This window comes from Dromiciops gliroides, chromosome 6 (assembly GCF_019393635.1).
Source record: "Dromiciops gliroides isolate mDroGli1 chromosome 6, mDroGli1.pri, whole genome shotgun sequence".
Classification (NCBI taxonomy): domain Eukaryota; kingdom Metazoa; phylum Chordata; class Mammalia; order Microbiotheria; family Microbiotheriidae; genus Dromiciops; species Dromiciops gliroides.
This window is the reverse complement of record NC_057866.1, coordinates 96,240,211-96,253,612: the sequence shown is the minus strand read 5'-3', so window position 1 is coordinate 96,253,612 and position 13,402 is coordinate 96,240,211. Positions and strand designations below refer to the sequence as shown.

Below are 13,402 nucleotides of genomic sequence, written 5' to 3'. Positions count from 1 at the left end.
AGCCCTCCTTCTCCTCCTTCTTTTTTTTTGTGGGGCAATTGGGGTTAAGTGACCTGCCCAGGGCCACACAGCTAGTAAGTGTTAAGTGTCTGAGGCCGGATTTGAACTCAGGTCCTCCTGAATCCAGGGCTGGTGCTCTATCCACTGCACCATCTAGCTGCCCCAGCCCTCCTTCTTTATAGGGAGGTGACTGAGGCCCAGGAGGTGAAGGGATCTGGCTGAAGTCACTCAGGTCATGAACCGTGGAGGTGAGAAATGGGCCCAGGTCCTCAGGTTCTGGACAGGGAGGGAGCTCTTTCCATTGCACCGAGCTTATAGGGTCTAGCAGAAAGTGCATCTGAGCACCCTTTTCTCTTCTGCGTTGATGGGAATATTGTTGTTCATGACAATAAGGACTACAAAGAAAACCTCACTGAATTTGGAGAGCTTGGATTCCAGGCCTGTCATACTACTTCATTTCTCTGGGTCCCAGTTTCCTTCTCCATAAAATAAAGAGGGTTGGGTTAGATAATGACCAGGGTGCCTTCCAACCCTAAGATTCCAGGGCTGACTGCCACTAACTTGCTGTGTTGGTGTTAGATAAATCTCCCCACCTTTCTGGGCTTCTGTTTCCACATCTGTAAAATGAGAATGATGATACTTGCCCTTATACTACTCACAGGTATTGTTCCTCTTTCTTTCTTTCTTTCTTTCTTTCTTTCTTTCTTTCTTTCTTTCTTTCTTTCTTTCTTTCTTTCTTTCTTTCTTTCTTTCTTTCTTTCTTTCTTTCTTTCTTTCTTTCTTTCTTTCTTTCTTTCTTTCTTTCTTTCTTTCTTTCTTTCTTTCTTTCTTTCTTTCTGGTGAAGCAGTTGGGGTTAAGTGACTTGCCCAGGGTCACACAGCTAGTAAGTGTCAAGGGTCTGAGGCCGAATTTGAACTCAGGTCTTCCTGAATCCAGGGCCAGTGCTCTATCCACTGTGCTACCTAGCTGCCCTATTGTTCCTATTTCTAACAGCACAATGATATTCCTCGACATTCACGTACCATACTTTGTTCAACTATGCCCTAATCACTGGGCTGGGGGTTTCCCCCCAGCTTTTCACTCCCATAAGAAGTGCTGCTCTGAATAACTCAGTGCATTTTGGACCTTATTTTTTGTCATAATGTGAAGCATTTTTGAAGGCTCCACATTGTTCCTTATTTACCAATTATGGGCCAGTCTGCTGTGCTGAAACAAAATGTCAAGAGGCCATTTTTTTCAGTTAGGCCTGGGCCAAGTATGGAATGTAGCTGAAACCAAAAGGGCTAGTGAGGTGTTGGGCTCCCACGAATAGAAGTCTTGTATGCAGAGAGAGGATAGAAGTAGACGGTGTCTCTTCATCTCCTGCCCTGGCCAATAGGGTGGGACGCCTTTTTGGGTCCCTGTGTTCATTTCTGGCATCATATTTTAAGAAGGACATTGACCTGCTGGAGGCCATCCAGAGAAGAACCTCTGGGGCACTGGGGGGGACTGGAGGCCCCAAAGACTAGACACCCCAAAGAAGTCACAGGGGTGGCTTTATTACCGTTGTCCTGTTGTACAGAAGAAGGACTTGCTTTATTCTTCTTGGGCCCAGAGGGAGAATGAGGCATAATGGTGGGGCCTAAATGAGACAGATTTTAGCTTCATTGAAGGGAAGGATTGCTAACAGAAGGGGAAGGGGCTGCCTCAGGAGGTAGTGAGGTCCCCATCATCGGAGATCTTTATGAAGATGCTGGATGGCTACTTGTTTAGGGATTCTGGTTCAGATAGGATAGAGTTGGTGCTCCTTGAGGTCCTTTGCAGTTTTGAGATGCCCAGAGAAGTAAATTCATGAACTGTGAAGCCCAGGCTATATGGACACAGCGCAGCCTAAGCTGTGCATTGATAGCAGGAATCAGGCCTGGCTAGATGGGCTGGCCAGGAGCAGGTGGTGTGATGTGCTACAAAGAGCCCAGGGTTGGGAGTTGGGAAACCTGGGTTCTGTTTCTGAGTCTCACACTCACTTTTTGACTTCAAAAAAGTAATTTCTTTCTCACAGGCCTCAGTTTCCCAATCTATAAGATGAGGGTTTTGTACTGAGATGAAATTCTTAATTTTGAGTATTTATGTGTGAGTGAGTGTGTGGGGGGGGGGGTGAGAGAGAGAGAGAGAGACAGAGAGAGACAGAGAGAGAGAGAGGTGGGGGAGAGACTCCTTTGGCATTCTGATGAAGCCTATGGACTCCACAGATGAATGATTTTAGTGGTAAAAATAATAGCTAGCATTTATACAGCACCTACTATGGGCCAGGGACTGTGCTTCACTTTATAAGTATGTCATTTGATCATTTGATTCTTATAAGCCTAGCAGGTAGGTGCTATTATTATCTTCGTTTTATAGATAAGGAAACTGAGGCAAATAGGTCAAGTGACTTGTTTAAGGTTAGTGCGCAAAATAAAATACCTAGGATCACAAAGAAAACCAATTATTTTGAAATAGTTCTTAAGACACTCAGGTTAAGAACCCCTGCTCTAGGTAGGTAGTCTTTGAGGACCCTTTTATTTTTCACTTTGATTTCCAGAACACTTATTAAGCACCTACTATATGCAAGGCCCTTTGCTTAGCTGGGGAAGCAAGGCTCAGCATAGCCCAGTCCCTGGCATTAAGGTAACCAAATAGGGGAAAGGACATACTTCTGTGCTGGCCTGGGATGCTCTCCTTGGCATCTCTCCTCCATCCTCTAAGGCCCTTGAAGGTACCATCTCTTCTGCTAACACTTCCTCAATCATCCCCTGAGCTCACCCTCCAGCCTGGTCAGACCCAACCTGGAGCATTGTGGTCAATTCCGGGAGCCAAGTTGGGGCACTGACCAACAGACAAGAGGATGTGGAAACAGTGGTCAGGAAAATAAAGAGAGGAAAATAAAGAGAAGAAAAGCAGATGGGCCCAAGTAAAGACACACAGGGGAAATCAGTGAGGGAGGCGGTCCCATTTTGAAGTTGTTGTGGGATCAGTTCTTCAGATTAGCTCCAAGAGGGGAAGGGTACAGAAGAACAGAGGGGCTCATTGATGGTATTCTTACAAGAGGGAGGAAAAGGGCAGCTGAGAAGATATCGGGGCTTGCTGACCTGAGGGCTTACTTTGTCATCTCAATAACATCTTTGAGAGGGCCCTGCCTATTGAGGGCGTCCCTAACGAAAACGTGATGAGACTTTTTGCAGGTTTTTCTGCAGCAGGCCCTGTCTTTATAACCACACACAACTGATCGAAAGGTCTAGAGCATCTGCTGTTCGCTGGCCCCAGCAGAGCAGAACCATGCCTGAAAGCCTCTCCTTCCAAGGGGGAACGCTCTGCCCTGCCTCTGTCAGGATTATCGGAGATGCCTCCATAGATGTGACTATAGAGATGGTTCAGGGATCTTCTGGTCATTCACGTCAAGTGAAGTACAGGACAAGGAGACAGGCCCAGGGTGTCTTAGAGGGGCATCGTGTGGTACGTTGAGAAGGGTGTGAGACGTGGAATCATGGGACCTCGGTTCATATCCTGACTTGGTCCCTTAGCAGCTGCGTGGCCTTGGTCGGGTCATGCTGGGCTTCATTTTTCTGATCTGTAAGACAAAGGAGTTGGACTAGATGGTTCTTGGGGTCCCTTCTAGCTCCAGATCTGTGACCCAATGTCTTATCCGAAGCCCAGATGGAAGAGGGTTCTTTCTGGGGCTCCTTAACCTTCTTTATGTCATGGACCCCTCTGGTATTCTGATCCAGCCCACGATCTCTTCTCAGAATAACGTCTTTAAAATGAAACACACAGGGGGCAGCTAGGTGGTGCAGTGGATAGAGCACTGACCTTGGAGTCAGGAGGACCTGAGTTCAAATTCGGCCTCAGACACTTAACACTTACTGGCTGTGTGACCCTGGGCAAGTCACTTAACCCCCATCGCCTCACCAAAAAAAGGAAGAAAGAAACACACAGGTTTACAAAGGAAACCGGTTATATAGTCACTGGAATATTAGTTCTACATTCACATTTCCCTGTGAAGTCTATTCATGGTCCCTTTGGTTTGTGGACCCCAGCTGCTCTAGAGATGGGATTCTCCATGTATTCCTGTGCACAGTCAGCTTTGTGTGGATTCCTCAGAGCCCTGAGACACCAAAGGTGATGTCGGGAGATTTCCTGCGGCTCTTAGCCCCTCATACCTGGCCTGCTGCAGCAGCCTGCTAGTGCTTCTTTCTGCCTCAAGCTGTTCTCTACTCCACTGCTTTCTTCATTCAGCCACTAGTGATTTTCTTAAAACACGGGTATGATCCTATTACCCCAAGACTCGGTAAACGCCAGTGGCTTCCTGTTGCCTCCAGGAGCAGGCACAAAAGGCTCTCTTACCTTCCTAGGCTTCTTACTCCCCACGTACTTTTCAGTATAGTGACACCGGCCTCCAGGTTGTTCCCTCGCAGCTCCGGGCATTTTCTCCAGCCGTCCCCCTTCCCTGGGATGCTCTTGCTCCTCTGCTCCAACTACTTCCTCCCTGGTTTCCTCTAAGTCCCAAGTAAAATCCTACTTCTCTTAATTCTAATGCCTTCCCTCGGTTAATTATTTCTTATTCATATCTAGCTTTCTTTGTGTATATTTGCTTACCGATTGGCTCCCCTGTTAGATTTTAGCTCTTTGAGGGACAGGAATTACCTCTTTTTGTATCCCCACCCCTTAGCACAGTGTCTGGCACATAGTAGGTGCTTAATACATGCTTATTGAATATATGAATGAATGAATCAAGCCCAAAAAGCAAGTAGATTGTCCAAAGAAGTATGGGCAGTTGGGAGAGTGGGGCAAGTAGACCATTGAGCTAATCCATCAGAACATAGCTTTTGGACAGGTCTTGAGGGTAAACAATAATTGGGGCCCAGAACTGAATAGGAGGAACAGAGGGGGCAAGATTGTCTTGAGGAAAGCCTCACAGTGCTTCCGGGGAGCTCAGGCTCCTGCTGCCAAAGCCCATCCTTTGAGTATAAGTAGCTTCTAGATATTGTCAAATCTGGGAACGTTGGGATTTCAGGAAAACCAAGATTGCCGGTGACTGTGGAGTGATGGAGAAGTACGTGGTAGGCATGAGTCAGCTGCAGCCTTGATCAGTTTTGATTTTTATGAAAGAATTGGGGTAAAAGAGAGCATCAAGCACATGTATGACCAGGAAAGGGGATGGGCCAGTCATAGATATGGGACTGAGGGATAACCAAAGGGACTGATTGAGAGTGTCATTGATAACCATGAAATACTAATGCCTCCCTTGCCCATGTTCTGGAGAGTCTCTGAATGAGTCATCGAAGGACATGGAAGAAGGTGTAGATGGGCTGCCAACCACATACAGGAAGGGATTCCATACAGCCTTAAGATCATGGAAGCACATCCGAGCACTGAAGCATAAATAAACTTGTCCACAGGAGCTTGAGGAGGGTGGGAGGGGGACCCGAGATAATGCCAAAGAATGGAGGGAGGAACAGCTGATTAGCCTGAAGATGAAGGGCGACATGATGACCATCTTTAAATTTCATTCCCTTTTTTAAGACGTGGCTGCTTAAACTGGCGTGTCAGAGGAACTTAGTAGGTGTGGTTCAGTCACACTGCCACAAAGCTAAAAGTTTGACAAGGAATCTCATTTTATTCTTGTGGGAAAGATGGATTTTTGTGGACTGGGCAATAATGCTTTAAGATGGATTTGAAATTGGGTGAATGGGCAGGCTGAAAGAGTAGCTGTTAATTGTTCTGTGTGGGCTTGGCAGGCAGCCTCAGGAGTGGCTCTCTAGTGGAGGGCTTTAGCCCTGGACTAGTTAACATTGTTATTAATGACCTGGATCCAGACGTGGGAGGCATGCTCATTGGCTTTGCATCGACTGATAAAAGCCCAGAGGGATAGCCTACACACAGGCATGCCGATGGGATCCACTTTGGGCTGAATCAAAGAAGATGCAAACTCCTGGGAAGTAGGGGTTGTTTTTTTCACTTAATTTGTCTCCTCAGTGCCTAGCACCGTGCCCTGTATAGAGAAACATGCAAGTGCTTATTAATTAGATGAAATTCTCTAGGAATAAATGTAAATTCTTGGACTTGGGTTTGAAAAAAACAACTTCAGAAGTACAAAGGCATGCATGCAGTTGTTCTGAAGAAGATGTGGGGGTCTTAATGGACTGCAAGCTCTGTGAGTCAGCAAGGGGATGCAGCTGTTGAAAAAGTTATTGGGATCTTGAAGATCTTACTGAAAGAGAGGCATGGCTGACCATGCCAGGGCATATCTGGAGTCCTGATAAATGGGAGAGTACCCACAGGAGGGCAGCCAAGGATGGCATTCTTGTCCTGAGGAGGCTAGGTGGCCTGTAATCCTGGCCACCAGGGAGGCTGAGGCTGGTGAATCTTTTGGGCTCAGGAGTTCTGCATGGCAGTGGGCATCTACACTATGGTCAGTGTCCATACGGTGAGCCCTTGGAAAATCATCCAAGGAGTATGGAGAAGGGGGTAACAAATGTGCCTAAGGAGAGGTTAACGGGTTGAACTTGGAAATAGAGTGAGTTGAAACTGGGTAGCCCAGTGGATAGAGCATTGGGTTTGGAGTCAGGAAGACCCAAGTTCAAATCTGGCCTTAGTCACTTAATCATGTAATGCTGGACAAGTCACTTAAGTTTTCGCTGCCTCAGTTTCCTCAGTTACAAAATAATAAATCTTGATAAATTAAATCATAATATATAATAATTATATTATAATAGCACCTACCTCCCAGGGTTGTTATGAGGACCCAATGAGGTAATGTTTGTAAAGTGCTTAGCACAGAGCCTAGCATACGGTAGGCACTTGATAAATGCTTGTTTCCTTCCTTCAAAACTCCCCGGCTGATCAGCAGTGGGATCAGGGTTCAATGTACTTCCCAATTGGGCAATATGGGGAGACGTAGTCTTAAAAAAAGAGTGAGGTATTGTTGAAGGAATGGGGAGCAGAGAAGACCCAGCTGGGATATGGTGGCTGGCTTCAAATATTTGAAAAGTTGTCAGACAGAAGAGAGATTATACTTGTTCTGCTTGACGTCAGCATCTGGGGCTGGAAGTTTCAAAGGTAAATGTGGTCATGTGGTCAGAAAAACTTTCTGATCATTAGAACTGGCCCACAGTAGAATGGGGTCCTTCTTCACTGGAGGTCTTGCCCAGAGGCTTGGTAACCACCAGCTGTGTAGCTGACATATGGGGGGACAACCCCATGGAGAGGTGGCGGGCCATTCCCCACCAGATGTGGATCAGTTGCCACCCACAGGTAGGCAATCTTTCCTAGCAGGACACTCTGAGGGAAAGGGGGAGGCAGCACACTCCAGGCAAGTCAAACTATCCCCAACACCTCCCCTCAGACCCAGGAGGACACAGTCCAAGACACTGACCCAAAGAGCCTTGGGAAATCCCGTCCTTCCCCTCCAGCTGCCCTGTTTTCAGTCGCCACCCTGTAGCCATTACTGAGGGAAGCAGTCACTTTGGAGGAGGTCCTCACCTTCTTGACCACCCCCAACATCAACTCTTGGCCGGCTGTTACCTGATGACAGGGAAGCCCAAGTGCCATCGGGTCACTGGTCTTATTTCTAGCCCTGCCCGCACCATTATCTTGGGAGCGACCCCCACAGAAATGTGGCCTGGCTACTGTTCCCACAGCCACAGCCACTGACGACTCAGAAAGCAAAGCCCTTCACGCTGGCAAATGGTTCAACACCAGGAGCTGATAGGATTTTCTTGGTAGGCAGTGACGTCAAAGAAGATGCATTCCCATCTCCCGTACCCTGAAGACCATGGGCCCTTTCCACCTGACTGGCAGCTGAGACCTTCTCAAGGACAGTGTCTGTCTGACTCTGTAATCCCCACTGCTGTGCAGGGTCAGTATTTACCCGTATTGTCTCATTTGGGCATTTGCCCACAGTAAGCATTCAATAAGCTCATCCAGTCACTTGATGAGTTTGGTGTAGTAGAGATTTTTTGGGGATGGTGACGTTAGACCTAGATGGCCATGGATGTACCTTTCAGTTTAAAAAAAAATCCAGTGACTCAAAGAGCTGTCCTTTGTAAGGAAGAAAAGACTTGGCAACAGGGTAGAGCCAAAGGTTTTTGAAGGTATGTATGGAAGTGAGCGGGAAGGAATCAGATGTTGTTGCTTAGTTGTGTCCGACTCTCCTTGACCCCATTTGGGGTTTCCTTGGTAAAGATGCTGGAGAGGTTTGCTGCTTCCTTTTCCAGTTCATTTTACAGGTGAGGAAACTGAGGCAAATTGGATTAAGTGACTTGCCCAGGGTCACACAGCTAGGAAGCAGTGGAGGCTGGATTTAAACTCATGAAGATGAGTCTTCCTGACTTTAGACCTGGTGCTCTATCCACTGTACACCTAGCTGCCCAAGTCAGATTTTAGCTTGATGCAATGAAGAACTTTCTAACAGGTAGAGCGATCCAAACAAGGGAATAGACAGCCTTTAAAAGTAGTGAGTTCCCTGTCACTGAAGGTATTCAAGAGGAGCCTTATGCTCGAGTACAGGTTAGACCAGCTGCCCTCTCAGGTCCCTTCCAGTACTAGTGCTTGGGGTTCTGTGCCCTGAAAAGTTCCAGGTACCTCATATATGCAGAACGGCTCCCTTCCTTCTAGGATGGGGGTCTCTGCGGGTGCCTGCCTAGGGCGTTATTTGGATGTTTTTTGGAGTGATCGTGTCATGAGTTCAGGAGCTCACTGCCTTTCCTCCGCCATCTTCCAGACCTTTAATTTAATTTTAAACATCTCTTGCACCACTTCTTAATTTCTTCCAATTAGTCATTGTAGGCCTTGTGGAATGGCGGTGATATATTTTTTAAAAATACTTGTAGGTGTTATCTCTTGTAGGTGTCAACCTCTCCTTTTGGAGGAGTTTTAGATTTGCAATAAATTTTGATGCTAGGTGGTGTTTTCTCAGATTTACTCGTTTCTCCAGCTTTAGTTTCTGAAGCCGATGGCACCCTTTTGCTTGCTGCTTGCTGCTGTTTCCAAGGGCCTCTTCCTGGGGCTTTCTGACCACCCCAGGCCTTTTGCAGGGGAGCTTTCTGCTCCTGCAGCCCCAGGACACAGAGCTGGTAGATTATTGGCCATCTTGGATCCCTTGTAGTAGTAGTAGTAGTAGGTTTCCCTGGGCTAACTCTGGTTTTAGTGGGAGGGGTCCCCTTCTCTGATAGCCTTCAGGCTGCTCACTGACTTTTGTACTGTTTGGGGTTGGAAGAGGTTCCGAACTATAGTTTCTCATTGGATTTCTTGAGCATTATGTGGTCTGCTGCCGATGGGAGGGTTTTGCAGGAGTAGGTGTGTGGGAGAGGGGCAATCTGCCATTATTTAGGCAGCTGTCCAGGGGAGCATTTGGCCCATATCTGTGTCTTATTCAACATCCAGAGTATGAGTACATATGACTGGAGAGGGCACAGTGGATAGAGCACTGGGCTTGGAATCAGGAAGACTCACCTTCCTGAGTTCAAATCTGGCCTTGGATCCGTCCTGTGTGACCTGGAGCAAGTCACTTAACCCCATTTGCTTCAGTTTCCTCATATGTAATATGAGCTGGATATATTTCCACCAGGAAAACCCAAACGGGGTCATGAAGAGTTGGGCCCATTTGAAGTGTCTCCACAACAAAGATAGAACTGAAGGATTTAGAAATGGAAGCAATTTAACGGATTATCTGGGGTTTTTTTTACCCATTTTTCCTCTGCTGCCACAGCACGCCTGTTGTGTATGCCATCTTCTTCTCAAGCAGAGTAGCTGTCAGTAATTTGGGACTTTGGGTAAGTAGCTGGATCATGCCTGTGATCATGGAATCATGGGATAGCATAATGAGGAGGATAATAACAATACCAGAATTCCTACAATGTTTTAAGGTTTGCAAGGCACTTTATAGATGTCACCTTATTTTATCCTTGCCCTGTGAGGCAGGTGCGTTTATTCTCATTTTACAGAGGACACCGAGGCTGAGAAAGTTAAAGTCACTTGCTTAGAGTCACACAGCTAGTAAGTATTTGAGGCAGCATTTGAACTCAGGTCTTTCTGACCCCAAGTCTAAGGTGTGAGCCACCTTCTCATTCATTTTATAGGTTGGGAAAAGTAGATGGCTTCCCCAGATGAATACAGCTCATTAGTTTGTAGAGGGCAGATCGGAATCCAAGTACAATGACTCCAAGACCAGTGGATTTGCCCTGTGCCAGGCTGCTCGCTGGCCTCCGACTGGATAGGATAGCCCTTGCTCCGTGGGACCCCTTTGACCCTTCCCACGAAACCAGATGTTGGCTGGCTGAATGCATAATATGGTGCTCAAAGCATGAAGCCACGGGTGTATTCTGGGGGGAGGGGAGAAGAGATCAGGAGGGCTTCGGGGGTCTGTAGGTGCTATAGATCTAATCCTAGTGTTCACTGCACAGCCTGACCCCCCCCCCCAGAAGGAAGGGAGTAGAGTGGCAGGAAGTCTTTCTGTCCTCCAGACCTGGAAGGAGAACACCTGCGGGCTCTGGCTTCAGGGGATTGGCTGAGGCAAGGCAAAGCAGACAAAAGGATGGCAGATCCTCCCGAGGCTGGACCAGCTCAGTGCAGCCCCTGGGCACACTCTGCTTCTCTGACTGTCTGCAGTGTTCTTTCCCATTTGGATTGGGTTACCCTCACCTGGCTGGTGAGGCTGATGATAAAGGCTTATGGTCACGAGGAGGGCACAGGTGGAGTCATGAAGCCCCCTTCTGAAAGGAGGAAGAGGATATGCTGATGCTCTGCATTTATGAGCTGGTTCTTAGCTTGGGAGCTGCTTTTAGAATTGCTGAGACCTTAGAACATAGAACATAAGATGTCGGAGCCGGAGGGGCCTTAGAACCTGGAAAGTAAGAGGTAGGGAGGGCCTTAGAGACTCCACCCCTTCAGTTCTTTCATTTGATAGCCAGAGAAACTGAGACCAGGAGAGGAGAAATGTCCTCGCCTGAGTTAGTGGCCAAGCTGGGACCTGGACCCTGGCCTCTGCCGCCCTTCACATTCCTCTCTCTGCCGCTCTTTTTGGTATTCCGGGGCGTTATCGTTTTGCTTCTTTGGCAGAGGCCTGAGGTATTTATTCACTTTGGTTTGCTTGGGATTCACCTTGACCCCTGGCAGAAGCCCTGATATTCCAGGAAGAGGGTAGTTGAGGAAGACGAATGGGCATGGGGGCAGTTTTTTCCCCTAAGGGGGGGGACTCGAGGGAGAGACAGCAGCTCGATCGCTGAGCTGGAAGACTTAACAAGGACAACACAAGAAAACTCTCCGTGAAAAGCCTCCTGCTTCGCTAGTGCATGGAGGAAGCCTGGAGTTCTCCCAGCTGATGTTGGCGGAATGCCGAGCCCAGCAGGTACAAATAATAATGGCTGGTGTTTCTGTAGCACTCAAAAGTTGGCAGATTGCTTTCCACAGATTACCTCATTTGAGCTTCAGAAAACCCCTATAAGGTAGGTGCTCCAGCCGTTAATAGACCCATTTTATAGATGAGGAAACAGAGGCTGAGGGACTTGCTCTGGGTTGCAAAACTGCTAATTGTACGGGACAGAATTCCAGTGCAGCCTTTCCAGACTCCAAGTCTAGCACTGTCTCCCCTCGGCCCACCTGCCTTTCGTGCTGGAGAGGGTTTGAGTACAGGCTCGAAACTGGACCATGTAACTCTCCAGGGAGCAGCTTGGTTAAGTACCAAGAAGGTTATCAGCCAACTGTTATATAGGGCTGGGGTTGTTGTGCCTGAGGGACTGGCCTGCCTTTGGAAATGAGTCTTTGAAATGCGAAAACAGACCCCTCTCCATAGCATTTTAGAGCGGGAGAGGGAGGGGCCTTAGAGACCTCTAATGTCTGATCGCTCCTCACCCAGAAGGTCTCTTGGCTCCCAGGGCAGGGCTCTGCAGGCCTGCCATTCCCTGCTGAGACGTGGGACAGCCTTTTTCTGTGGCCGCTAATGCCTGTCTTCCCTGCAGGTTCCTGCTTTTGGGTGGCCGTCCTGGATGGCAACGTGGTGGGGATCGTGGCGGCGCGGGGCAGCGAGGACGATAACTCGGTGGAGCTGCGCCGCATGTCGGTGGACTCGAGGTACCGGGGCAAGGGCATCGCCAAGGCCTTGGGCCGCAAGGTGCTCGAGTTTGCCGTGCTCAACAATTATTCCTCCGTGGTGCTGGGCACTACCGCGGTCAAAGTGGCCGCCCACAAGCTGTACGAGTCCCTGGGCTTCAAGCACATGGGCGTGGTGGAGCACTATGTCCTCCCGGGAATGACGCACTCCCTGGTAGAGAAGATGTTCTTTCAGCTTCGCTACCACCGCTATCGCCTGCAATTACGTGAGGAATAACGATGACGCCTGAAACACCAAACCCAACCCAACCCAACCGCCCAACCGTTATCGCTCAGCCCAACCCGATGATTCTCCTTCCTGTTTTTCCAAACGCTTAACCCAGCACTTTCATGGATTGTGGTTTGTTTGGCTGATTTGGGGGGAGGTGGGGGTGGGGCGGGGAAGAAGATCTGCTTATTTCATTATTTAAGAACTCCTTTTTTGTGGTAGTTTGGTTTTGAGTTGATTGCTGCCCAATCCCCACCCCTGTACCCCTGTCCTATCCCATCTCCAATCAAGATGAAGACAACAGAAATAATGACAAAATGAGCAGCCAGGCAGTCTGTCTGGGCCAGCGGAGGGGGCTGCTCACCACGGGAGGCTCCCTCATGCTGGGAGCCCCAGGAGCCACATCCCACATCTCTCGGGTCACTAGACCTGCTGTTCATCCCGAGAGTGGCACTCTCTGAGCCTGCCCACCCCCCAATACTCTTTTCCATCTCCCCCCCAGGTAACACAGAGATTTAATTAAGCACAGAGACTGAAAGCAGAAACACTAGAGAAAACCGCCCTGTCCCTAGCGCTCCCAGTCCTCCTGCTTCCCTGGCCTGGTGTACATAAAGCGGCCTCATTGTCCACACACGGGCTCCAGAAGCCACCCCTTCCTGTGGATTTCTAATACCCTCCCCTCTCCGACCCTCCACTTGCGTGCATTTCCCAGCATTATCCCGGCCTGTAAGGAGGACACGCGCTCTTTGTCCCGGGCCTGGTGGTCAGTGGTCAGCGGTCCGCCGGGAGACCAGCATGGGAAGCTGCTTTGCCGTAATGCATGAAGAGGATGTGCCTGCTTGTGCTTGCAGTGGCTCACTCGTAGCACTACCACCTGGGCAACTACCTTGCACTTTTTTTCTGGATGTGCCTCATTCTGCCAAAATCGTCTGAGGGAACCCTTGGTGCATCCGATGACTAAGACTCTCTCCCTCCTCCTCCCCCCAAGTCCCCAGCGACCCTTTTTTCTCTCTCGACCTAAGCCAGCAAACAGACTTAACCCATTGGACCTGTGGAGATCCAGTGTAATA

At 48.7% G+C, this 13,402-nt stretch overlaps 1 protein-coding gene across 1 annotated transcript in view; it reads left to right on the top strand.

The window, feature by feature from the left end:
- Positions 1–12,831, top strand: part of NAT8L (N-acetyltransferase 8 like) — a 57,435-nt gene extending 44,604 nt beyond the window's left edge. The window contains exon 3 of the mRNA XM_043973325.1: positions 11,974–12,831. Within this exon, the coding sequence (XP_043829260.1) occupies positions 11,974–12,341 (368 nt within the window). The 3' untranslated portion in view covers positions 12,342–12,831. The remainder of the gene's footprint in view (positions 1–11,973) is intronic.
- The last annotated feature ends 571 nt before the right edge of the window (positions 12,832–13,402 follow it).